Source organism: Amblyomma americanum, chromosome 9 (assembly GCF_052857255.1).
Source record: "Amblyomma americanum isolate KBUSLIRL-KWMA chromosome 9, ASM5285725v1, whole genome shotgun sequence".
Taxonomy (NCBI): Eukaryota; Metazoa; Arthropoda; class Arachnida; order Ixodida; family Ixodidae; genus Amblyomma; species Amblyomma americanum.
Window position 1 is genome coordinate 37,481,754 of NC_135505.1, and position 24,547 is coordinate 37,506,300.

General features: G+C 43.1%; 1 protein-coding gene across 1 annotated transcript in view; it reads left to right on the plus strand.

The window, feature by feature from the left end:
- Positions 1-24,547, plus strand: part of LOC144104548 (uncharacterized) — a 116,123-nt gene that overhangs the window by 34,150 nt on the left and 57,426 nt on the right. The window contains exons 6-9 of the mRNA XM_077637635.1: positions 6,292-6,428; positions 10,080-10,132; positions 12,854-12,962; positions 14,956-15,123. Of these exons, the coding sequence (XP_077493761.1) occupies positions 6,292-6,428; positions 10,080-10,132; positions 12,854-12,962; positions 14,956-15,123 (467 nt within the window). The remainder of the gene's footprint in view (positions 1-6,291; positions 6,429-10,079; positions 10,133-12,853; positions 12,963-14,955; positions 15,124-24,547) is intronic.

The following is a 24,547-nucleotide window of genomic DNA, read 5'->3' on the forward strand; positions in this document are numbered from 1 at the left end:
GTTAATACCATCATAAGCATGACTGCGTCCACTGCAGGACAAGGGCCTCTTCCATACTTCTCCAGTTTACATAATTCTCATTTAGACCCTAATTCCGTAATGTCTGCATGATTGCTGAGGTTTCTACTGAGTCAAAGGCTTTACCGTGATGCATGAAGGATAATATAGGGGTTGTTTATGATCTGCTCATGTATCTGTGACCTGATCTTGAAGTGTCAGTATGGTATACGACCAAGCAGCCTTTACGAAAGCCTGCCTTATACCTGTACACGTTCTTCGCCAGTATTTTGAACGTATTTAAAAATTGTAATGAACTTCACAGTTTAACGGCATTGGAAAACATGGAGTACTTAGAATTATTTCAACCTTAATGAGATAAGTGTATGGTAGGTTCACTGCGCGAAAATATGTTCGTTTATCTTCGTGCGTCTAGCGTGTTATATAAAGCTGCTTCAGAGTATCTAACAAGAACACACCACATAGAAGATGTTGATAAGAGCCATGTTTATACACGTAACCCTCCCTAACGCGCTCACAGGTGCACGCTGCTTATTACCAGGGAGCCACAAAGGCTTCCTCCTCTTAAAAAAAAAAAACGTTCAAGGCAGTCACGGTATGGCGGGAAGGTTTTGAGGTTCAGGACAGATGGTACATTCCTTGAACACAAAGCAAGGTCATTGTTGATGACCAGAGTTTACGTAGATGGGACTGTTTTCAATCAGTCACTAACGTACATTCCTTGAAAACTATGTGAACGCGTTATAAATTCAAACCTGCTTCGTTTTTTTTTGGAAACTAAATCGGTTTTTAGTCCATTCCAGCACAGTTTCTATAAATAATTATCCCCCGAAACCCACCTTTTGTCTTTTCCTCACCGCATTGCTTCTGCCTTACACAGGGGTGTGGGGGGGGGGGGGGGGGGGAGGTATATTGACTATATCTTCTTTTATTTAGCTAAAGCTTTTAGTGAAATTTCTCAGAAACAGCTTCTTGACCAAATATACACATTAAATGTAGATCATAAAATATTTATGTGGACGGAATATTTGGTGACTAACTGCTCGTAGTTTGTCTCAGGTAGCGCTTGCACATACCTTTTTTTAATAGGACGTCCGGAGTACTCGAGGGTTATGGTTTAGGTTCTTGGTTGCTTTTTTGTATATCAGTGTTCCTTTGATTCTAATAATAACACACCCGTTAAATTCAATGCGGACGATTGTGTTTTGTACAAAGCAATAACAAACCCATGCGATTGATGTCTCCTTCAATCTTGTTTTTTTCAATACTTTTTTCGTGGTGCTTGCTCTCCTTTATTTAATTCTCCTTTTCAGACTGACAATTATTTTTGCTTTATTTTAACACAAGTGTGCTCACTAATTTGTATATACATTTTCAGTTTTAACAGTATCCGCTTATTCTCTTTAAGATTTCGTGTTTTCATAGATAATCACTCATTATATGAGTGCTACAGCAGTACAATTTTTCTATAATGGTTAAGTATGAATATCAACATTCTGTATTCTTCTGTGTTTGCTGAAAATTTTGTACACAAGGAGGCAGGGATGTCCGTCAGGAACTGAAATACATTTAGTGCCAGCCTCTGGTCGTATTTTATTGGTAAAGAAAAATAAAATCCCGAATCCTTGATCTCATCTGAACAGTATCTCCAATTGGTTGAATAAATTGTTAATAACTACAAAATGTGGCCAAAATAAGAGCATGATAAACTCGCATCATTGTAGTCCTCGTGATTGCTCTAGCTACATTATTACCGTGAGAAACGGGAGCAAGTTCTTTCATACAGATATCTTGGGGTTCAAATAACTATTAACTTCTCCTGGAACATGCATACCCGCTTGATTATTGGTAGCGCAAATTGTGCTCTGCCGCAACTTCACTCAGACGTCTTTACATCTGAAACTGATTAAATTACTGTATTAAATTACAGTAAAGGTCTAATCTGTAACGCGCTTCGGCAATTTGAGATGCAGCTAAATATAACTTAGCTGGGCTCAGTGCATCTGTAAAACCTACCCTCTCGTTTCATTTCGTTCAACTATAGTTATACAGCTAGCGCTGTTTAATGAAATCAAATCTGAGAATGCAAGATTTTCTTCTCGGTAGGAAAATTGCTCGCCTGTAAATGAAGCCAACATCATTTCCAGCCTTCATACGCATCATATCGCGCTGACCAGCGGCTTAAAGTCGTCATTTATCTTTACCGTACGAATGTCTTCTTTTTCATCTCATTTCTGCCAAAAACTCACCCACAGTGTAACTTCCTTGCCCCCTCCATTGCCTTAATTGTGGGTGCACCATCATACAAGTCAGAACTATTGACGTCTATTTATAATATTATTTTTGCAAGTCTCAACTTTGTACTTTTGTATGTGTTTTTATTTTTGTTTTGTACCTACTCTTCATAACTCTCTTCGATTCCTGAGGAGTATTGAAGTAAATAAATAATTCTATCAACTGTTCTATTCTTTCGTATGTTTCAAAAGAAAACATGTTTAAATAAATATTCCTAGAAGTGCAGGAAGGCGAACAGTTTGGTTTTGCCTTCTATCGAAAGTGAAGAAGAAAGTGGACAACCATGAGTGAACTAGCAATAAAAATTATTGATGAAGACAAAAAGGCAGAGATAGACTGCCATGTGAGAGATCTGTAGGTGAGCCGAAAGAAATGCAGGAAGAGGAAGGATAGTGACGGAAGGAAGATAGGGCTTAACTTTAATACATAGGATATAACCTTTTGATTTTATTAAAAGAGCGTGAATTCTCTCTAAACTAAGCCACTAAGTAGTAAACCTTGCTATCCGATGCCAGGAATAACTGATGTAAAGTGTTCGATGTGCTATGACATTATCTCCTGAAAGTTTGTGGATTGCCAACTACCCAGTGGCCTTCGCAGTGCATCTATTTCTATCGACAACTATGCAGGAAATCGTCATGTTGAAGAAGTTAAAATCTTATAAATTGTTCATTGTCGGCTCTCAGTACTTCTAGGCATATGAATATAAGTCAGCATTATGGTCAACCGCAAGCAAGAAACGGGATTCTCGATGGCACGTTTGTGCGAACCAAATATACCAGCGATCAAAGAAGCAGCGCGAAAGTTTTTCCAAAATACGATGCCGTGCCTTCATCAGCCGCCAGTTAAAATATGGCAGGTATCGGAACGCATGTATATCCATCAAATGCCGTCATATGTTGACGCAGATGGAATTGCGTGTCCGTTCTCTATGCCTGAGTTTGTGGCTGCAATAGATGATGCGAAACTTAAAACAGCGCCCGGTCCGGACAATATTCAGTACGAGGTGTACAAGAACCTGTGTAGGGCTGCACTCCCTCAAATACCAGACACCATAAACAAAGTATCGTTGGATGGCGTCGTGCCCGAGAGCTGGAAATCCTCCGACGGACCTTGCAAACTTAAGACATATCTCCTTAACTCTTACGCTGTGCGAGCAGGCGGAGAAAATGCTAGCCACACGATTCTCGTGGTGGCTAGAGCAGCACGGTTTTTATCACCCCGCACAAATTGGCTTTCGCCCATACATTGGTACAGAGGACGGGTTGGCTGTCTTGGCATCTTCAGTTTTGTAATCCACCCGCAGCAGCAATATGCGTACCGTTTTAGCAATGGATGTTGTTAACGAATATCACAACATCAGTCATGCAGCTATTCTGAAATCAATTGACATGCTTCATCTCCCACTGAGAGTGCGTAGTTTTGTCGAATCATTTTTGGAAGGCAGAAAATTTGCAATACTCCTAAGCAGTGAAGTGGCCGGATCATTTGTTCCTCTCTGCGGCGTGCCCCAAGGATTTAATATTGCATTCACCCCGCTGGCTTGGCGCTTACATGACACCGTGACATAAAATTTCTGCAGTATGCTGATGATAACACGGTGTGGAGTACTCACCAAGACCTGCATACTCAGGAGGCTTTCCTCCAATATACCTTGGACGTTACTTCTACTTACGCATCATCCATCGGAGTTCAACTTTCTGTGCATAAAACAACATACACGTTGGTTGCCAGCCGCTGGGGACGCCGTAAACTTGCTGCAAGTCCAATCCATTTTTTTCTGCCAGGCCCCCAGTACAAGAAAGTCCGAGTGCAATAAATCCTTGGCTTAACAATTCACCAATCACGATCAGCGGTTGCATGGATTTCTCAGGCAAAAAGGCAAGCTATTCAGACTTTGGCTTTGATTAGAAGAATTGCCCCTAAAACTGGTGGCGCTGGCTCGTTCGTTGCACGGCGATTGGTGATGGCAGTTCTGCAACCACGTGTTGTTTATCAAGCCCACTTTCAATATCTTACAAGAGCACAATTAAATCGCCTTGGAGACGTAATCCGAGAGGCTATGAGGACCATTACGTGCCTTCCACGCATCACACCGGTCATAGTTTTACAAGAGAATGCGCAGCTCAATACCATGGATGAGCTGGTGCAGCAGCGCCGTGAAGCGCGCAGCCGTAAGGCCAGTCTATCGCACTCCACGCACGCACTGAGGAGTTAGGCAATGTCACATTCAATTCTTCAGCTGCCAACACCAGATCTACCCCCATGCAAGTTTGTACAGGTCAGCGAAAACAAACCCCTAGATAATCGCCGACCAACATCTGCTAATTCGGCACTGTTGCTTCGCCAGAAATTTGAGGAACAAGATGCTTGCCTGTCCGAAGGATTCATTGTTGTCTACGTAGGCGCGAGCATGCAAGACTGGAAAGCAACAACAGATATCTACTGCCAGTGCAGACTTGCCTTAAATCAAACCTCCAGTTTAGAGCTTACGGAACTCCCTTCTTCCTTTTGTGCTGAGCTCTTTGCAGTTCAAGAATCACTCTGCTCCGTGGACGCCATAAATATGCTCCCTGCGGCCCGCGTTTTCATCCGCGCTGACGCCCTTCAAGTTGTCCGATTGCTATGGCGTGTTAGCCGCTGTCCAACGATATGTCAGGACATCCACCGGCTCACGGCAAGCGTCCCGCAGCCAGTACGTATTGAGTGGCTCCCACGGGATCTGCTGACCGCTCAAAGCCAGGCAGATTTAGCGAGCCGCCTTGCGAATCTAGACTCATCACTGCCTCGGCTCCTTCATTTGGACAATTTTACCCTCCTTTCATCAAGAAAGGAAATACTCCGGCGCCGCACACGGGCTCTCATCCCTCCGTGTGCGGTAACCCTCCGCCGTGGTCTTACCCGTGCAGAGGGGGTTGCGCTTAGGAGGATCCGGGTCGTGGTTGCCCTCACACCTGCCGAAACTCGGAAGTGGCCACAGTTCCGAGATTTGTTTCCTCAGCCAGGGTGTCCGATATGTAAACACAAGGACATTGAAGCCGACATTCATCACTCACTGTGGGGCTGCGCTGCCCTCAAGTCTACAAAGATCGTGCACCTGAAGCTAGCGGGTCTTTCACCGAGAAACTCTGCTTCATATATTATCTGGACGCGGGGACCATACCATCGCTCTCTATTATAGTTCATAAAATCAGCTAGCCTTTTTCGCCAACTTAATCATTACTACATCTTTGATCACTTTTTCGCCCATTGGTGCCCTGAGGCAATAACTTTCGCTTAAAAAAACACAACTTATTAGATAGACTTTATACGCATGGTTTCTTACTATCTCTGCACGGATAAGAAATTTATTTCTGGAATGGGCAACGAATACAAAATGTTAAGACACGAAGGCTGCTGTATTTTGTGTTGCCGCATCGCCAGAGGAAGCCGCAGGCGATTGCAGTTAATAAATGGCTCTATGGAGGAGTCTAATCTTCAGAAGGGTAGAGGCAAGAAGTGGGTCAAAGTAAGCAGCAGTAGACTCGCCCTTGGGAGGGCATTAACTATGGAGAAGACGGTGCCCCCTCAGGGACGCGATGAATTTTGGTGCTCGTGTTGCCGACGCCAGTCAGAGCCAGTCATGTTGATTATGCACCACGCGACTAAAAAGTGTCTCTTAGATGCAAATGAAGTTCGTAAAGGCGCCGTCCTATTGGCCTAAAAAGAAGCGATTTGAAAGACTTCGTTTATTCGCGACAGTCCTAGCGAATCAGACACATGGAGGATTAGAATACTCGAATTTCTCAAAGCGACTGCTGCTCCTGCTGCTTTGAAAGCAAAATTGAAGCTGAAAAATTTTACACACTTGGCGGCCCCGCAATACTTCACTTAGATGCTTGCGCTGCAAGAGCAAGTGAACTGGTAATGTACAAACACGGTTTTTGTTTTATCTAGTTTGTGAAGTGAAAGCATTAATCCTTAGCATTTTCTTTTTAGGAAGAAGAAACGGCCTTCTTACCGAAAGTAAAAGGAGACAATCGAACTGTCGACCAGTATGCATATGATCCCTTCAAGAGTTTCATAAAAGCTTCGCCTGCATTGAGCGACAGTGATGTTGTTTTGTTTTTCACGGGGTATGTACTTCTCATGTCTAATACACAAAGTAATGACACGGTGTTTATAATGTTATTCTCTGAAAAGTAGTCTCGATGACTAAGTGAGCACAGAGTTCTATTCAAACACGTGTGCAACGGAGTCACAACCACTTAGACATTTACTAGACACGCTTAAACCCACTGACCGCAAAGTTTCATGGTCGTAAGGCTTCGAAAAGCCTATATGCGGCCGTATCTTTTTTAGATAATTTAACATGTAGTTTCAGTACGACCTTCATGCGCAGAGAACCAGAATTTCCCATCACACTCTAATGGTCATACTCAAACAGGCACTACTCGAAGAAAATATAGAAGTCGGCTACAGGAAGGTTCACGTAGTGCTTTACTCGGCGTTGGACTGCATTTCTTCTTAGCCGCACAAGTCAGCTGTTGAAGACCATTCAAGCGCTTTCAGTTCAGGCAGGCGTCCGGCATAGAATTAAAGGTTGGGGTGGTGTGTGCAGGCTTGAGAATAATGAAAATAACCAATAAAAATCTGTGACTCTGCAGATTGTGCTAAGAATCTTTTTTTCCGGACAGGCCGTCGCTAGTTAATGACATTATAGTCAAAGTCAAGAGAAAGAAATAGGCATGGGCAAGGCGTGTGGGGCGAAAAAAAGATAACAGCTAGTCCTTAAGGTGCATTAAATAGGAGTCTGAAATCCTCTTTTTACCGCAGGAGCTCAATCTACACTCTTCGAGCATTCTTAGAAACTTCGAATTATATGTGCAGCCGTTTTCCCTATTAAATCAAATAAAACATCCCGACTCCACTTTTTTTTTGCTCACTTTTGAAAAGAGGAGGAGTAAGCCAACACATGGAGTTATGTTCAGCCAGTCGCGTGATGGCTTCACTTTGTGCTTTTTTTTAAGTTTCCGCGGACTACACAGCCACAAATTAGGTCCACTTAAATAAAGTATGCGTGGACACTTTTGTTTCGCCGTTCGCTTCGTATCACTCCTCCGATGGCAGAGCGGCAAGCTACGACGTGGCTGGCTGAAAGCCACTCCGTGCATTGGCTGGCTCTTTTCTGAGGTGAGTTCAAAAGAAAAATGCGGGAGCCGGGACGTTTAATTCGACTGAATAGGAAATTCAACAGCACAAGACAATAATTTTAAGCTTCTAACAATACCCGAGGCGTGCAGAATAAGTTCCCGAGTTAAAAAAATACAAGCTCAGAATACTCTCCAGTGCTCCTTTAAAGGTAACACAGTATACTCCTAGCGAAGGCAATCGTAGCAGGGAGCGGCATAAAGTTAGGTAGGCTGATGAGATTAAGAAGTTTGCGGGCATACGGTGGTCGCAGCTTGCAACTTAAGCGGTTAATTGAGACATGAGCGAGGCATTTGCCCTGCAGCGGGCGTAGTCCGGCTGATGATGATGAGGATAATCAACCGGCACAGCGTGACACGTAGGCGTGCTCATGGTCGCACCACGCATGCAGAGCTGCCGTTCACGGTGGTAATGCTCTATGTTATTTTCATTTGTGTTTCCTCGGTGCGTGTCGCTACGTGTGTTTTCAAAGGAACATTTGCAGGACATTTCCAAGGCCACCATATGTTTTAGAATGGTATGAATTGCATTCGTTCGGGTAACGTGATCTTCGGACTGCCAATTAATTTGGCAGCTCATTTTCTAACGGCTGCGTTTAGCATTAGAAAATCCGTGCGAGAAACACTGTTGTCATCCTTGCATAAAGGCCCCGATTGTTTGACTCGTAGCTCAAACAGGAGTAGTCGCACAGACTGCCAGTCAAGCAGAAAATCAGTTCGAGCAATCGAGCTCGAGACGATTTGAATGGGTTTGCAGCGCTAGCTCTAAGTGAAAAGTTGTACAAGTTAATGCCGACCACGTTGAAGTCGTGAGAACTTTGCGTCCATGATCTCGTTACTACCAATCTCAAGCGCGCTAAACTTGCACGTATACTCTTCGGTGAACAAGTGGGTGGAATATGTGAATGTCTTCCTTGTCATCTGTACATGTGTTGGGAATAGAAAACCCCCCGGAATGCGGCCACTAGGCAGAGTGGTAGCGTCGACAAAATAAATAGCTGGTGGTTTAGAAATGCTAAGCACGAAATACGGTGCAGAAGCACAGTGTTTTATGGTGCACACTGCCATTACATATTTGAAAGCGCAGTTTAGTTGTCCACTGCCCCATGTAGCTAGTTATGCGTGTCTTCATATTCTTTTCGTCAATGCCAATTTACCCATTCTATGCGGACGGCCTAAGCTCCAGGGCCGCTTTTCAACTACAGAATTATAAACGCAAGGGCGTATTGCCCTAGTATCGTGTTTCTGCTGCAGCGTTGTACACGCCAAGGCATGCAGCGCAAATCTTTCTGTCCCTGACACCACACAGCTTAAAGCGATAATATTAGTTTGCTAGCACTATAAGTTGAACACAATGCGCAGTGCACAGTGGCGGGATGTGTTGTTTCTTAACACAATGCTCGACCTGATGCGTAACGTCGCATAGCAAAGTGGCATGTTGAAAAAAAACTGGCGTAGAGCTCCCACGCAGCGGCCTAAGCTGAACTGTTCAAGCCACTGCGGGTTTGAATCCCTGTAAAGATATTTCTTTAACTTGCTAATTTTTTTCTTTTACTTGGCAGAAACCCACAAACGTCGCAAGATCTTGAAGGGGTTGTAGAAATCTAACAGTGCTTTGTCACTAAAAGCTGTCCTGAAACTGAACAGTTTCAAAGCGTAATGAGGTGAAAGGTGCAAGGCATCGACATATATTCCTGGACATTGATGTGAAGCAAAAAAGTACCGCTATTCGGATGCCCTAGAAATATATAGAGTCTTTGTGTTCTCTGTTGTTTTCTCGGGACAAAGTATGTTAATAAGAGGGCATTGATTCGCTCTTCGGCCAACTACGTTCAGTTCAGTTGTATTCAGTACAGCACGATGCTAGGTAGGCCAACCACGATTCTGCCCTCTGCCGTCATGTGAGCGTTCTTTCAGAACGAAGCTTTTCGCCCGCTCCCAAAGATGCCGCGAAATTAATTGCATTTATAACCAGTGAGCCTCCTCAGTTGTAAACGATATCATAAGCGACCAGCAAACCCAGCATTGAGCAGCATGCTTGATATTTGTCTACCATTCTTTTCCTTAGATTATTTTTTGCGGCATAATAAACTTTGGGGGGGGGGGGGGGGGTATCATCGCGTCTCTCCAAGCTACCATACCATGTGGCCTTTAGTTTGCGACTCATTTTCACCGGGACGTTAACACGACAATAGGCTGACATCTACAAGTAGCTTAAAGTCGAGTACAACACAAGAAGTGATTACAGAGAGCGCGAGCTACGTATTACCTCAGCACAAAAAGAATGCGTTGCTGTACAAGGCGTGATGCGACGGAAGGCCGCGAAGCCATTTCGTGATCAGCTTGGGAATTCTTTCCGAGGCTTAATGGGGACGGAAATAAGGCTTTGCTATTCTTAATATTAAGCTGGTGCTCATGTTGTCTTCAGTGGTCCAATTTATTTTGCAATAGGTGAGCATATCTCTAACAAACAAATAGAAAAGTCGCCATCACAAGTCATTTCAACCTGCAAGGTTCAATGAAAATACACATTTCATGAGTTCACTCGTTAACTGACCTGCCTCTTTCTCATTCCAGCCTTTATATCGGGAAAACTTTGAAAGGAGGTAAAATACATCGTGGTACAGAGGGTAAGATTTCAGTGTCAACTACGAATCTAGTACAGAAGCTGGGGGCTCTGTTTTGAAGGGCGCCGTGATTTTAGAAATGATAATTCAACGTGTGCAAGGGTCATGAACGCTAAACTCGGGAAATATTGTACGGACAGCGAGCGTACGGTAATGTTTGATTTGGAATAGCGTTTCGCGCATGTAAGTAAACAAGGAAGCATGCCATTTATGTAGCGTACGCTATCCCACATGCCCGTTTTATACACTCAGTACATTCTTAAGCGTTAGGATCTCGCCTGAGCTGTAATCGTAGCAGGCTGCCGTGATGGCTGAGTGGTTTTGGCGCTCGGTTGCTGACCCGAAAGACGAGGGTTCGATCCCGTCTTCGGCGGTCGAGTTTCGAGGGAGGCGAAATTCTCGAGGCCCGTGTGTGTGCGATGTCAGTGCACGTTAAAGAGCCCCGGGTGATCGAAATTTACGGAGTCTTTCATTACGGCGCCCCTTATAGCCTGAGTCGCTTTGCGACGTTAAACCCCCGTAAACCATAAACCATCTAATCGTGGCTATGGTACAGCTAAAGGACACTAATGATATGAAGGGTAGCTCCGACCGCCCAATGAAGCAGCTATTCTCACTAGAGAGCGCTTGTGCACAAATTACAATGCCTAATAGTGATTTTTCACACCTGAGCTAAGCTTCTCAAATATCTATGCACAACAGGTAGCGCAAACCCTAGCGTCACCTTTTCGTGGTCGTGTAAAACGTGATGAATGTATGCCACACCTGCTCGTGTTGCTCATAATAGTTTTGAACAAAGGTAGGCCTCTTGGGAGGAGTAATGAGGTGGCTAACTGTGTCAATCATGTTTTCACTATGTGCTTTCAGAAGGGCGCTAAAACAACATAACTAACCAAAATTGACAGATTAGAGTGCAAAAAAAGCACGTATGCAAAATTTCAAAAATCGCAGAGCTCACATAAGCGAGGAAATTACGTTAAATTAAGATAGATGCATTAACCGCTCTTGCACGGTATTTTACATATGCATTCTCGTTATATATACGGCGCCGTGTGAATGCCAGCAAGATGGTTTATCAGTGTTGCTGGCAAACAATAGGAAGAAGAGGTACTTCGCATTTTGACTCCTCAGAAAGCAAGGCTATCACCCTCGTGACGCTGTTATAAAAAAAAAATTCAGAACCGCAAGGTCTCACGTGCATTAACAAGGCTTACGTTATTCGCTTTAGCGGCAATATAGCTTAATTTTTAACCCAATTTCTAGTTCAGAAAGACAAGGACAAAGGAAACGATGTGTACAAGGCACAGCGCTGCTAACAGCGGCCATTTTTTAAGGAACACTGTTTTTATGCAGTTATAGTTCTTAACAACAAAACGAAATCGCCATGGCGACTTATCATATCGACTTCGTTATCTAGTCCGCCCAAGGCGTGAAGCTGGGTGAATTAGGATTTTATTGTGAGTAAGATACCTCATCTGTTTTTCTGTGAGTGGTATTGATGGTCTGTTGGTGACACAAGCGTTCCCAGAACTTTCAATTTCGATGGCTGCGGCTATTTCCCTTCCAAATTCTGTTGGACAGCTGCGCGGAACTGTTGTGTCTTCAAGCCATGGGCAATAACTACGGCATTCCATAATGTAGCTGGCATGGTCCCTTGGACACTAATAAAGGCACCTTCTTGTCTGGCCTATGTACCTTTTACCGCAGGTCAGCGGAAGGAAATAAACTACTTCTCTGTTGCAGGCTACAAAGCGCTGCTGGAATCGCTTAGACCAAGCGATGGTCGTCACATGAGATCTAAACCTCCGGCAGATTTTGGACAGTTTTCAAGCAAAGAGAAAAGGACAACAACGCCGGCCCTTTTGCCGATTTTCCTCCGGCTGCATTCATACCCAAAACCTCGCTTTCACTAGCTAGGAATCGAAAAAAAATCACTTGTCGATTCACAAGGCTGAACGAGACAGAAACAGCTGACTATAAAACAGAAAGAAGTTTCGACGACGTTTGAAAATAGAAAAATATTGCGGTGCCAGGCTGCTTGCATAGTGCGCTTGGACAGTATAGTGAGCAATGCAACTAAATATTATCGGGTTCGGTCGATGTGCAATGTTTTCTAGTAGGCTCACAAAGATTTTCTTTATGTCCATTGAGGAAATGTCCGGTTCATTGGTTTCAAATGATCAATATAATCTTGAATTCGGAAGGTTGTCTCATTTCGCTCCGTGTGCTCTCTCAATTCAAGCCGCGAGGAGGGATGAAAAGCTATACATTGAGGTGTCTAGTTTTACATTAAATTCTAGTTTGTTCCCCCCTTAAGCAGGTTTTTTACAATTGGTATGCGTGGTGCCACGAAGGTAGGGGGTAACTCGGCAATATTTTTTTTTGTTGTCGATGGATAATAAAAAGTGGATGGCTTTGCAATTTGTTCAAAGCAAAAAACGTGGGGGGCAATTTGCGCAAAAACATGCCCTCTTTGTTTTTATGCTCCCCTTCGGAGCCTACCAACGCCTGTCCTGTTCCCTCTCTGCCGTTTTAGTAACCTGCTTTGTTCGAGCAGACCTTTTCGATATACAGCTAATGTTCGATACATTCACGATACATGGCTTCAGCCAAATGCGTCCATCATGGCTGACTTGGTACTCTTTACGCTTCTTTGTGTTGGAAAAACCGGAATGACAAATGCCTTTTTTTATTCCAATAAAATGCCCTGCGATTGTTTTGCAGGATTTGGTATGGTGGGTGGCGCCTGCACTGCATCGAGATTCGCCGTCGTGACTGAAGTCCCTGGCTCATTTCAGGCTGTGATGACTACAGTACATGAATTCCTTCACGTGTAAGTTCATATGTAAGTTCATCCGTGTTCATAAGTTGATAAGTTCTCACGTGCAAGTTCATGAAAATTTGTTAGGCCATACGGCCGAGTGTTATAGCTCTTTTGGAATTCTGAAGAAGTGATATGGTGACAACTGATGTCCAGCTACAAATATCAAATCGCTTCTAGGCGCCTAAATGTAGTGAGTAAAAAGTTTATATTTGAAAATATTTAATTGGCTCGCTAGGTAATAATACACCTGGAGACGTATTCCTTAAGCTCTATATTTTCCATTGTCCCTTTCCCGTTCATTCGGTCTTCTGCAAGTTTTCACTCAGATATATATGCCCATGGCTTTGAAGTGTTTATCGCTCGCTGCCGTGCCAATCGGGTGGTTTGCGACCGACCATTCCCTTGGTGAAATTGGTCGCAATGTTGAGTATCAATGTTGAGGACCATCGCAGCGCTCTGTAAACCGCACGCTACTGTTCATGACTACTAGCTGCCAATGGCCGCTGTATGAAGCCAATGTTCAGGTCCGATCGCCATCTACCCAATGGCCGGGCCGCTTGCCACAGAGGCATTAAAGCCGCGGGTATATCTGAGTAACCACTGACAGTGGACAGAATGGAGACCAGATAGATGACAAAAATTCGACAGCTAATAGAATGCAGCTCCTTGTTTCTAATGTCCACAAGCACTGATAAATGCCGCAGAGGCCATTTCTGGTTTAAGAAAACAGACTGCATATCCTAATCATTGACAAAAAACTACTTAACACAACAAACTTCGTTTATTGTGACAGCACTAGATTCCTCGATCGAAAGAAACCACTCTTGTCTGAGCATGAATCCTCGGAGTAACTCGGCTAAGCTGGGAGGAGTCTCGCCAGTTCATGGCAACGGGAGGAAGAGCAGACAGTTTCTGGTTTCCATGGCAATGAGATGTAATGAATTTTTACTTCCCAGGCGTTAATGATCGCAAAATTTGAGAAAATACAAGTGACAGCTGAGAAATACTTTTTACAATCCTCATCTATGCGTCACTTCTCTTCCATGATAGATCCCTGTACAAAGCCGACCTTTCTAAGGTTCCGATTTTTAGTTTACGAAGTTTTGAAGCGAAAACTTCACTATGCTACCTCGTAACGGTTGAGCGGTGCTTGCAGTTTTACCTTCAATTGAGCCAGAGGTCGAACAAAGATTAAGCCATGGTATAACTATGGTGTCCTGCCACGTGCTTCCGCAGGCACCTCCAGATCAAGTGAACTTCAGAGGTAAATGTGTGTCAAAGGTCAAGGTCAAATGTCAAATGCAAAAATAAAATATATGATTAGATTATAACATGGACACGTCAGTCGCGCTTCGAGCTACGTGGCAGTAGTGACAGATGTGCGCTGCATGCGTTGACATTCACAACGTTGTAGCAGAAACGCGGCACTGAAGCTTCAGATTGTCGGCGTTCTTTGTGTTCATTTAAGTTAGCGTTGGCATCGTTCTACACTCCAATGAATTTTGCGAAAGGAAGGCACATAACTGGCTCCCTGGGTGCAGTGGACGCCTCAATTGCGCTTTGAGGTACGTGGCGGTGGGGAGAAAAAGATGTGGGCTACTTGCATTAGCGCTGACAACGTAGTGACAGACACGCGTTACCACAGCAATAGGCCCCGGCGTTCACTGGGTGAGCAACCTTTCGCGATCAACCATTCATTTAATCGAGACCAGGCAGGGTGGGCGCGATGCCTATCCAGTGTGCGGAACACACTCAACGTTACAGGTGCCAAGCCGCGTCTACTTGCCCGATGTACACTACAGCTTTTGCTCTCTAGCCAGGTTCAGCACTAGTTGAACCACAGCAATTTTTTTGTTTTTTTGCAAAGAATCATCATTTCTTCAGTTCGAGGGGTTTAAAGCGGCCCTCTGTCTTTAGAATTTACAGTGATGACACAATGTGGGTGGTGCAGTTTTGATTATATTAAATTCCAAGCCCTAACGGCAATTTGCATTGTCGACAGGCTCGGTTGCGTGCACGACGGAAGCGGTCCACCCCATTATCTCAAGAACAGCCCCGGTGCTAAGAGCTGCGCCACCAGTCATGGGATGATAATGAATACTTTCCGAGTTACAGACGGCGAAGCGATGTTTTCAAATTGTACGCGTGACCAAGTGTTAGCGTTCCTCAGGTAAGTTGAGTGCTCATTTTATGTACTGACACAGCGTAGTTATCCGTCCATCTTTCGAGATTACGCTATCAGTAATCTATAAATTGTACCCCATGAAAACGCAGTTCGTTCAGCGTTGGGGTAATGTGGTTTCTGGTCGAGTGTTTTTGCTACGTTACCGTGTTGATAACCGTGATACTTTTTCGTGCACTGTAAGTGCACTCCTTTCTCAGCAAGATCTGGTCGCTGCTCAATATAAACCTTGTGTTAGAAACGTGCATATCAGAAAATACTCAATGATTAGGATGAGTCTCAGTTGACATGTCAGCCTTGAACAACCGTATAAGAACTCTTGCCTTTGGCATATAGGTTTAGAGCACACCAAAGCATCCTACAAAGCGCGGAGCAGCTAGCGTGATTTCTACACAGGGATTAAGCTAACAGAAAGTGAAACCTGGTCTCTAAGTGGAGTATAGGCTATTCCAATGTAAGATGGTTGTTTTATACTACAGCTACATATTTCCTTGTGTGCTGAGAAGCCCGAATCTTCGCAGTAAAAAATTCCGATAAAAAATAATGCTATGCTTCAAAGCACCGGTACGAAGTGACCATTTTACGAACGTCATTCGTATGAACCCTGCTGCGTGTCCGGGCAATGTGTCTCGTGGCTGGGACGCGATTTAATTACCCATCTTCAGCTAGAAACCACCCCAGTTCAGGCACGTTTGGAGAGCTAAGGCCTGCTATCTTTTGCATGTTCGGCGGAAAAATTCCTTTCATATTAGGTTGATTTCGCGCTATAGCTAGTTAGTAGCTGCCTTGCTGGCGTCGTCTAGTGAAAGTGAATGTGCTCGCGCCATTTCTGGACATACCTATGAAGAATCCCACTCACATCGTTATTTGATCTGCGTGATCCTGGACTCAGGACAGCTGATGGATCAGACGGCGTCTTTTCTGTTGAGGCAAGTGATTGTAGAACAACGAGAGCATCTACTTCAACAGCGTGGACTAATAAGACAGCGCTACCGTATGTACAATATCGTTGCGGAGTTCCTAGTGCCGTCGTTAGAGGAAATTGCGTTCGCTTGATGCACCTGGGCCATTGCTTCGCCTGGGAAAAATGCGACCGGGGGAGGTTCGGTCCATCTCCAATGCGTTAATATAGAAAGATTTACCAGAGAATACTTCAGTCAGACGGCTGCAGCGCACTGAAAAAAACGTCAGCTTCATTTGACACGTGACAGAAGTTACCTAGTTTATACAAAAAAAGAAGTACTTCCCGCGATTTTGATAAGAGTCATTTAGGACAGGTATTTTAAGCGAGCAGGAGATAATGGTTAATCTACGGGCAGGGTTAGTTTGCGCCTGGAAGGATTATTGGAGCACTGACTGCAGACTATATAAAAATGTAAATTTTGATCGCATCACGAGTCCCTAATTATGTAACCGGTATAGAGAAGAGCGACATAATATATGCCAGAGTGGCTTCAAGTCGTTTCAGGAAACGCTTTTCTCAACGACTTGCGTTGCACATATGACATGACCGCTGACATTATTTTTCGGTCCCATTATTCTAGTCTGCGCGCAGTGTAGGGCCAATTCATCGTTTAGAATAGTGTCAGAACCGTTGCGAGTAAATGCCCTATCTATACAGATACCTCATTGCGCTGTACCTGTTTTAAATATTGCATTTCGGCAATGTCACTTCAGAGTGGTCACAAAGCAGATTAATCCAGTGGCCGTCTTCATTACCGTTGAGGCTGTCTTCTCGAAATGGTAAGGAACACCATTAAGCAAATTCCAACCAGTAGCAATAAAGAAAGAGAGAAGCTCAAGTAAACAGCTTTCTAAATTATGTGAAAAAAAATGACCACAACTTCTTTATTTGGTGTTATTTTCTAACGCCACAAAACATACGCGCGACATCCATTCTCAGAGCATGCCATAGAGCGTTGTCTGACTGCATACGACGAACTATAAAACGCCCACAAATTTTAGGCCCATTCCTGAAATACAGAAGTGCGGTGGCGAAGTATATGGGGTGAGAAACTTCGACTTAAATAAGATGTTCTTCACTGCCGTAGTGGACTTCTCTCCTTGCCAGCGTCATGGCTTTTTCCAGAAAGTTAAGATTTTAAACTGCCTTATAAATAGCCTGCTCTACACTGGCGTTTTAGCTCAATTTTCATATGAAGGTGTTGCTTTTTTTGAGCTACACTGTCATGTCATTGGTTAGAAAAGTAGTTTCGCAAAAAAAAATTGAGTAATTTGCATTGATCGAAGAGCGTGCCGTGATGGTGCATTATAATATTTTCCCATAGTTATTAAGTGTAGAAATGTACGTTGACTTTCGCTTGATTTAAACAGGAAAGCGATCAAAATTTGCTGGTATGGCAACGCTTTCAGCATTAATGCTTCTGCGCAGGAAATATCAAATATTACCTTGAACATGCACAAGGCTTTTCTAATGGGCGGACCAAGATTTTATTGGATTCTGAAAGTGGCATTCGGCACTAAAAGTTATTACTTGGAGAGCCTGAGTTGTAAAGAATGCTGCTGGGATAGTTGGTTCACTATAATCGTTAAACCATTACACCCAAGAGAGACGGGAAAGGAAAGAAAGCGATACTTCAGATGCGCCGCCAGGAGCAGTTTTACTTATGTCACGGGTATGTACAGTATGGTACACTGTTAAAGGGAACATGCGGTCGCGTGAAGTTGACTTTCCGCGGGGCGCTGCTGCGGAAAGCTGGAAAGAATGCCGAGTTGATTATGGTACGGAGTTTTTTTTTTCGGCATTCTGTCCCCGTGCTTGGATCTCATTTTTCACACCCGCAACGCAACGATTACCTCTGCTCGCTGCTTAATTGCCTATTTTCATTCCGTGGTCGCGTTTTGTGCAAAATAGGCACCATTTCCTCCGGACTAGATTATCCATGTGTGAGTGACTTGGTTCATATGCCACTCAACGCGTACAGTACACGTTGAGTGGCTTAAGAACCGAGGCACTGCCACATGGACAATCTAGTCCAGAGAAAATATTGCTCATTTCACACGAAACGCGACGACAGAATAGAAAAAGCCAATTCAGCAGCGAGAGAAAGTAATCGATGCGTGTTGGGTGTGAAAAATGAGATCCATGCACGGGGACAGAATGCCGAAAAAAAAAACTCCGACCTTAATCAACTCGGCATTTTTTCTGGCTTTCCGCAGCAGCGCCTCGCGGAAAGTCAACTTCACGCGGCAGCATGTTCCCTTTAACAGTGTACCATACTATACTATTGCTCAAAACGTTATTTCATCAGGACAGCAGATTAAAGATTTTTTTTCAAACTTGGAATAGCAGCAACATGTCAGTCGACCTCAGGTAAGCATGGCATCGAGGCTTCTATTCCCTGATTGGAGTGCTGGGCTGTTCTGTGATTAAACTTTAATCATGCTTTCGTAGTACATCTTGTTCTCTGCTCATAGCATATAATATGAAACGTCAGTGCATCTGCAATGAGACGTGATATAGCAAAAGGAGCTTTACGCGTGTTATGCAATACCGTTATCACCGGGACGGAATTAAGCAACCAACCAATGTGAATACAGATCTATCATTAGTTGCTTATGCAGTGAGACGTTATATTGTATACGGTCAGGTACCCGCAAATGCGTTGCCTCATTACTGTTGAATCCAATTTTGATCGATCTATTTATTTTGAGTGCAATTTAATGAAAATAGGGAGACGGATTTTTCTTCTGGTCAACCGTGCAATTGCGGCAAAATACCTACAGCGAGAATAAAACTGACAAATTGATATTTTGTTGCAGTTGAGCTAATGCTCATTACTGTTGAATCCAATTTTGATTAATCCATTTATTTTGAGGGCAATTTTAAGAAAATAGGGAGACAGGTTTTTCTTCTGGTCAACCGTTCAAGTGCGGCAAAATACCTACAGCGAGAATAAAACTGGCAAATTGGTATTTTGTTGCAGTTGAGCTATCGCTTTGGCAACGTTTCTGTTACACAAATTAAACCGAAAATTTGTTAGCTGCGAGTTAACCGGTAGTTTGGAGTTATCTCAGTGAAATTCTAATTATATACCTAGGTAAAAAAGCGCTGAAGCGTGTTGCCTATGAAAAATAAATTCCAAACAATAGCCAATTTGGCTATAGAAATGTTCAAGCTGTGGCTGAAGGCACCCCACAGGAGAGTTTTCTTAGCCTTTTCTTGAATAGGTTAGTAGACAAAAATTGTAGCTTAGCATATGCGCTATTCTTTAGTAACCGAGTTGCTATTTACAACAGGCATATCCAATCACAAGAATCTAAAGACATAAAATATTTTCCTTACATACTTCCGCGATCAACTCAAGGGACACTATGTACGCTTTCCGAGAGGATTGCTTATTGCATTTTTAAATATTTTAGGCTCTTTGATTATTACGGAATACCCGAAGAATTTCTGGAATAAATCTCAAGAATTCAAAATAGTGGAGTTTTTAATTATAACTTTCCTCGAGGGTGTATTCAGCGGAGGTAGAGTGAAACACTCTCACTCATATTCTTGTAATAGCAGCCTGATATATGCAAATGGTTTAAGGAAAATATTAGCTCCTGCAGTTTGCCTTCAATGTGCATGCCAGAGGGATCTAGGTTAAGAAAGGTTGACGTACCGATTCGGGAGAAGTAAAATGAACGCTTCCGTGTGGATGGCAGTTTTCTTCATGGCCTGAGCGATCGACACTGTGGCTTTAGCCACACAACTTCTACAGCGGAATCATATTGCACAAAATGTTTTTCACTTCGAAAGCATTAGATGGTTCACTTCAAATTCCGCTGTCTGCAAAACTTGTCCACAAAATGAGTGCACCGCGAATTGCACGTATTACAGAATAAAAATAAGAAGAGAAAATTTTGCTATAAGGTGGAAGTCGAAGCCGGACTGCGGGCGTGCAAGACGGTAACGCGGCCACTCCGCCACGACTCTTCGACGTTCGATAACGAATAAAGACGCGTCTGAAGTAGGATACAACATAAATAAGCATCAGTTCCTATCACTGGGCAACGGTCCGCGGCGCCCTGTATTACTCCGCTAGCCAAACACAACAGCAAACGAATTTGATTTCTTATTGTTTGACTTTAATAAACGAGCCAGGTATCAACATTATAGAGCTTATAGTTCTTTTTCAGGTGATCATTTGCTTGTTTAGATTGCGAAAAAAATTTTAACTACGGACAACTTCTTTGTCTTGGTAGAATTGTGTGCGATGATCCTGAATGTGGGCGGAGCTTCGCTGCAGGTTTAAGTTGTATCCGACTATAGTGGATGCACAGCTCTTGAAAATGTGTCTTCGATACATGTACTGAGGCTTACATAGGTAAATGCGAGCATGTTAATTACAGATCTCAATTAGAGCGAGTACCATATTTCCTCTGTTTCCGGTAAATTTCATTCGTGTTTGGCGCGCATTCGTAGCACTATCATGCAGCACCCACCCAAACCGGCTCACAATGTACGGCGTTTGCCCAGCAGGTTGCGCAGATGGCAGACCATGCACAGATTTAGCATTTCCGTAATTTTCCTAATTTTTGAGCAGGTATTTTAGGGAGAGCACCATTAATGCTGCAAGAACAAAAAAAGGAAATGATAGCAAAGAAACGACAACTGCAACGCAGGGATAATGAAGAATCATACAACTCCCATTCCTCTTTGGCTTCGTGCAGAATTAAATTTTCTTAAAGCCTTGCACGTTCTGAAGAGCATGACGCGTTCTCCCTTGAACTGCTATATTCTGTTTTTGTGATCCTGCGCATCCGAATCCTGACGATATTACAGCCCTCAGCTTGGATGCTTTAATAGCAAAAGAGAAAAAAAAACTCTAGCTGCGAAGTCACAGTTTTCATGGTTCATGCAATTTGCAGTGAAAGAATGCTGCAAGTGAACTTTGGAAGGCAACGGCGTTCACGCTTTTCGGATGGGGCATTTTTATTTCTGATATAAATCATACTTAGGACTCATTATTCATTCCATAACAACACGTTATTGACGTCACTACTGCAATACTCACTTTACGCCATCCAAAGTACTGGACACAAATAGAACTAACGGAGCTATCAAAGTTAATAAATAAGCGCAAGGTAGCCGACATAAGGAAGTTTAATATGGAGAGAATCGAGCATGCTATACAGAACGGAGGTAGCCTAAAAACAGTGAAGAGGAAACTAGGCATAGGTAAAAACCAGATGTATGCATTAAGAGACAAGCAGGGCAATGTCATTAGCAATATGGATAAGATAGTTAACGTAGCCGAAGAGTTCTACACAGACCTGTACAGTAGCCAATGTAATCAGAGCGCTAATGAGAAAGACAGCAGTGCACAGCAATGCGTCATCCCGCCAGTAATGAAAGCTGAAGTAAAGAAAGCCTTAGAAGCAATGAAAAGGGGAAAAGCAGCTGGGGAGGATCAGGTAACAGCAGATCTGTTGAAGGATGGAGGGGACATCGTGCTAGAAAAACTAGCCACCCTGTATACGCAATAACCTCGACTGTACCAGAAGCTTGGAAAAATGCAAACATTATCTTAATTCATAAGAAGGGAGACGCCAAGGACTTGAAAAATTACAGGCCGATCAGCTTACTATCCGTTGCCTACAAAGTATTTACTAAGGTAATCGCTAATAGAGTCAGGGCAACGTTAGACTTTAATCAACCAAATGATCAGACAGGCTTTCGTAAAGGATATTCCACAATAGATCATATTCACACTATCAATCAGGTGATAGAGAAATGCGCAGAATATAACCAACCTCTATATATAGCTTTCATTGATTACGAGAAAGCATTCGACTCAGTGGAAATCTCAGCAGTCATACAGGCATTGCGTAATCAGGGGGTAGAAGAGCCTTATGTCAAAATACTGGAAGATATATATATAGCAACTGCACAGCTACTATAGTCCTCCATAAATTCAGCAATAAAATTCCAATAAGGAAGGGCGTCAGGCAAGGAGACACGATCTCGCCAATGCTGTTCACCGCATGTTTGGAGGAGGTATTTCGAGGCCTGAATTGGAAACAGTTGGGAATAAGAATAAATGGAGAATACCTGAATAATCTGAGATTTGCTGATGATATTGCCTTGCTGAGTCACTCAGGGGGTGAACTGCAAATCATGATCAACGAGTTAGACAGGCAGAGCAGATCGATGGGTCTAAAAATTAACATGCAGAAAACCAAGGTAATGTTCAACAGCCTAGCAAGGGAACAACAGTTCACAATTGGCGGCGAGAGCCTAGAAATTGTGCCGGAATACGTCTACTTAGGGCAGGTAGGGACAGCTGATCCGGATCATGAGAGGGAGATAACTAGAAGGATAAGAATGGGGTGGAGCGCATATGGCAAATTCTCGCAGATCATGAGTGGCAGTTTACCAATTTCCCTCAAGAGGAAAGTGTACAACAGCATAATCTTGCCGGTACGCACCTACGGGGCAGAAACGTGGAGGCTAACGAAAAGAGTTCAGCTTAAATTAAGGACAACGCAGCGAGCCATGGAAAGAAAAATGATAGGTGTAACGTTAAGAGATCGGAAGCGGGCAGAGTGGGTGAGGGAACAAACACGGGTTAATGACATCCTAGTCGAAATCAAGAGAAAGAAATGGGCTTGGGCAGGGCATGTAATGCGAAGGCAAGATAACCGCTGGTCTTTAAGGGTAACGGAGTGGGTTCCAAGAGAAAGTAAGCGTAGCAGGGGGCGGCAGAAGGTTAGATGGGCGGATGAGATTAAGAAGTTTGCAGGCAAAAGGTGGATGCAGCTGGCAAAGGATAGGGTTAATTGGAGAAACATGGGAGAGGCCTTTGCCCTGCAGTGGGTGTAGTAAGGCTGATGATGATGATGATGAAGAAGTATATATATATATATATATATATATATATATATATATATATATATATATATATATATATATATATATATATATATATATATATATATATATATATATATATATATGGCAATATATATATATATATATATATATATATATATATATATATATATATATATATATATATATATATATATATATATATATATATATATATATATATATATATATATATAGTTCATACTGAAACAAATCATACTGTATATACCTTCTGAAATGTACCAGCAAATTCATACTGCAAGTGGCATATATTGAAGGCTCTTCATTTCAAGTGAACGCTCCCTGGCATGGAGATTCATTAGTAATCGGGAAAACTGGATTCCTACCAGAAAGCGTTGTTTGTCAGCGCACGAAGCTTGAAGAGCCACAGTAAATTTAGCGAATGTATCCGTGTATTGCGGCGGAGTTTTTGATAAATATTTTAGTGTCAGATTCAAAGATTCCTTAAAATAATTTGCACGTCGTGTACTCAAAACAACGGGGAGCTTGCACACAAAACTTCATGGCAATAGATTCTAAGTAGCCGGTGTTTCCGGCCAAGTTCTTTGCTGTCGATGTGAGTAAGCTGCGCGAAAAGAAGGCGTGAATGTTCGACTTCCAGCCAGCGTTTAGAACTCTATGGCTCCCATTTTCTGATGCTGATGCAGCATAAATATGAACAAATATTTTGTATCAATATTGTTTTACTTTCCCCGGGAGGTGTTCAGTGCCTTGCAAAAAGCAATTCAAAACGAGGAGGAACACAGATTGAAGTAAAAACTCAAGACCTCGCAATGTCTGTTCTTTCTGCGCCCGCCCTATTTTAGCGCTTTTTCTCAGATGACGTACGAACAAGCTTAAATGTCGCTATTGCTGTCTTTCATTTTGTTGGACGCTTTCGATTTGCTGTTTGACAAAAATTGACTTGCTCAATGAAAGGGACCAGGTGCTTGTGGTGTCTGTGCCCATGGATCAATTTCAAGAATTTTCACTGCCTGCATAAAATTTTTGTACTGGAATACGAGTATAATAAAATGTACAACGTAAGTAAAATAGTGTCCTTGCATTCCTTCATGATTTGAGGAATAAAGGCCTTACTATTAATTCTAAACCACTTTTATCATTTGTTATCTCAGGTGCAGCTTCATCTAAAAAAATGTTTTAAAAGGGTGCTTTAGAAGAGAGTGGCAGAACACATAATGTTAGCTAATGGCTAATTCTTTGAATATCTGAATCTCGTCCAGCTCCAATGCTGCAGTGAGTGGAAAATTGCAGTGTAAGTCCAATGAATGTTCTCTTAACGTAGAAAGGCCAACAGGTGCAGAGGTGAAAAGGAAGTCCTGCACAGTACGGTCCACTCTTAAAGGGAACCACGCGCAGCATAGCCGCCGTGCTTCGCGAAGCGCCCTTTTTGAGAAGCGGCGAGAATCGGCGACAGCAGGCAGATGCGCGGCAACCGCGGAAGGTGGAGCCAGCCCCGTATCGTCTCCTACGGCTCACGTTTGGCGCTTGGCTTCTGAAGGTAGAAACTCT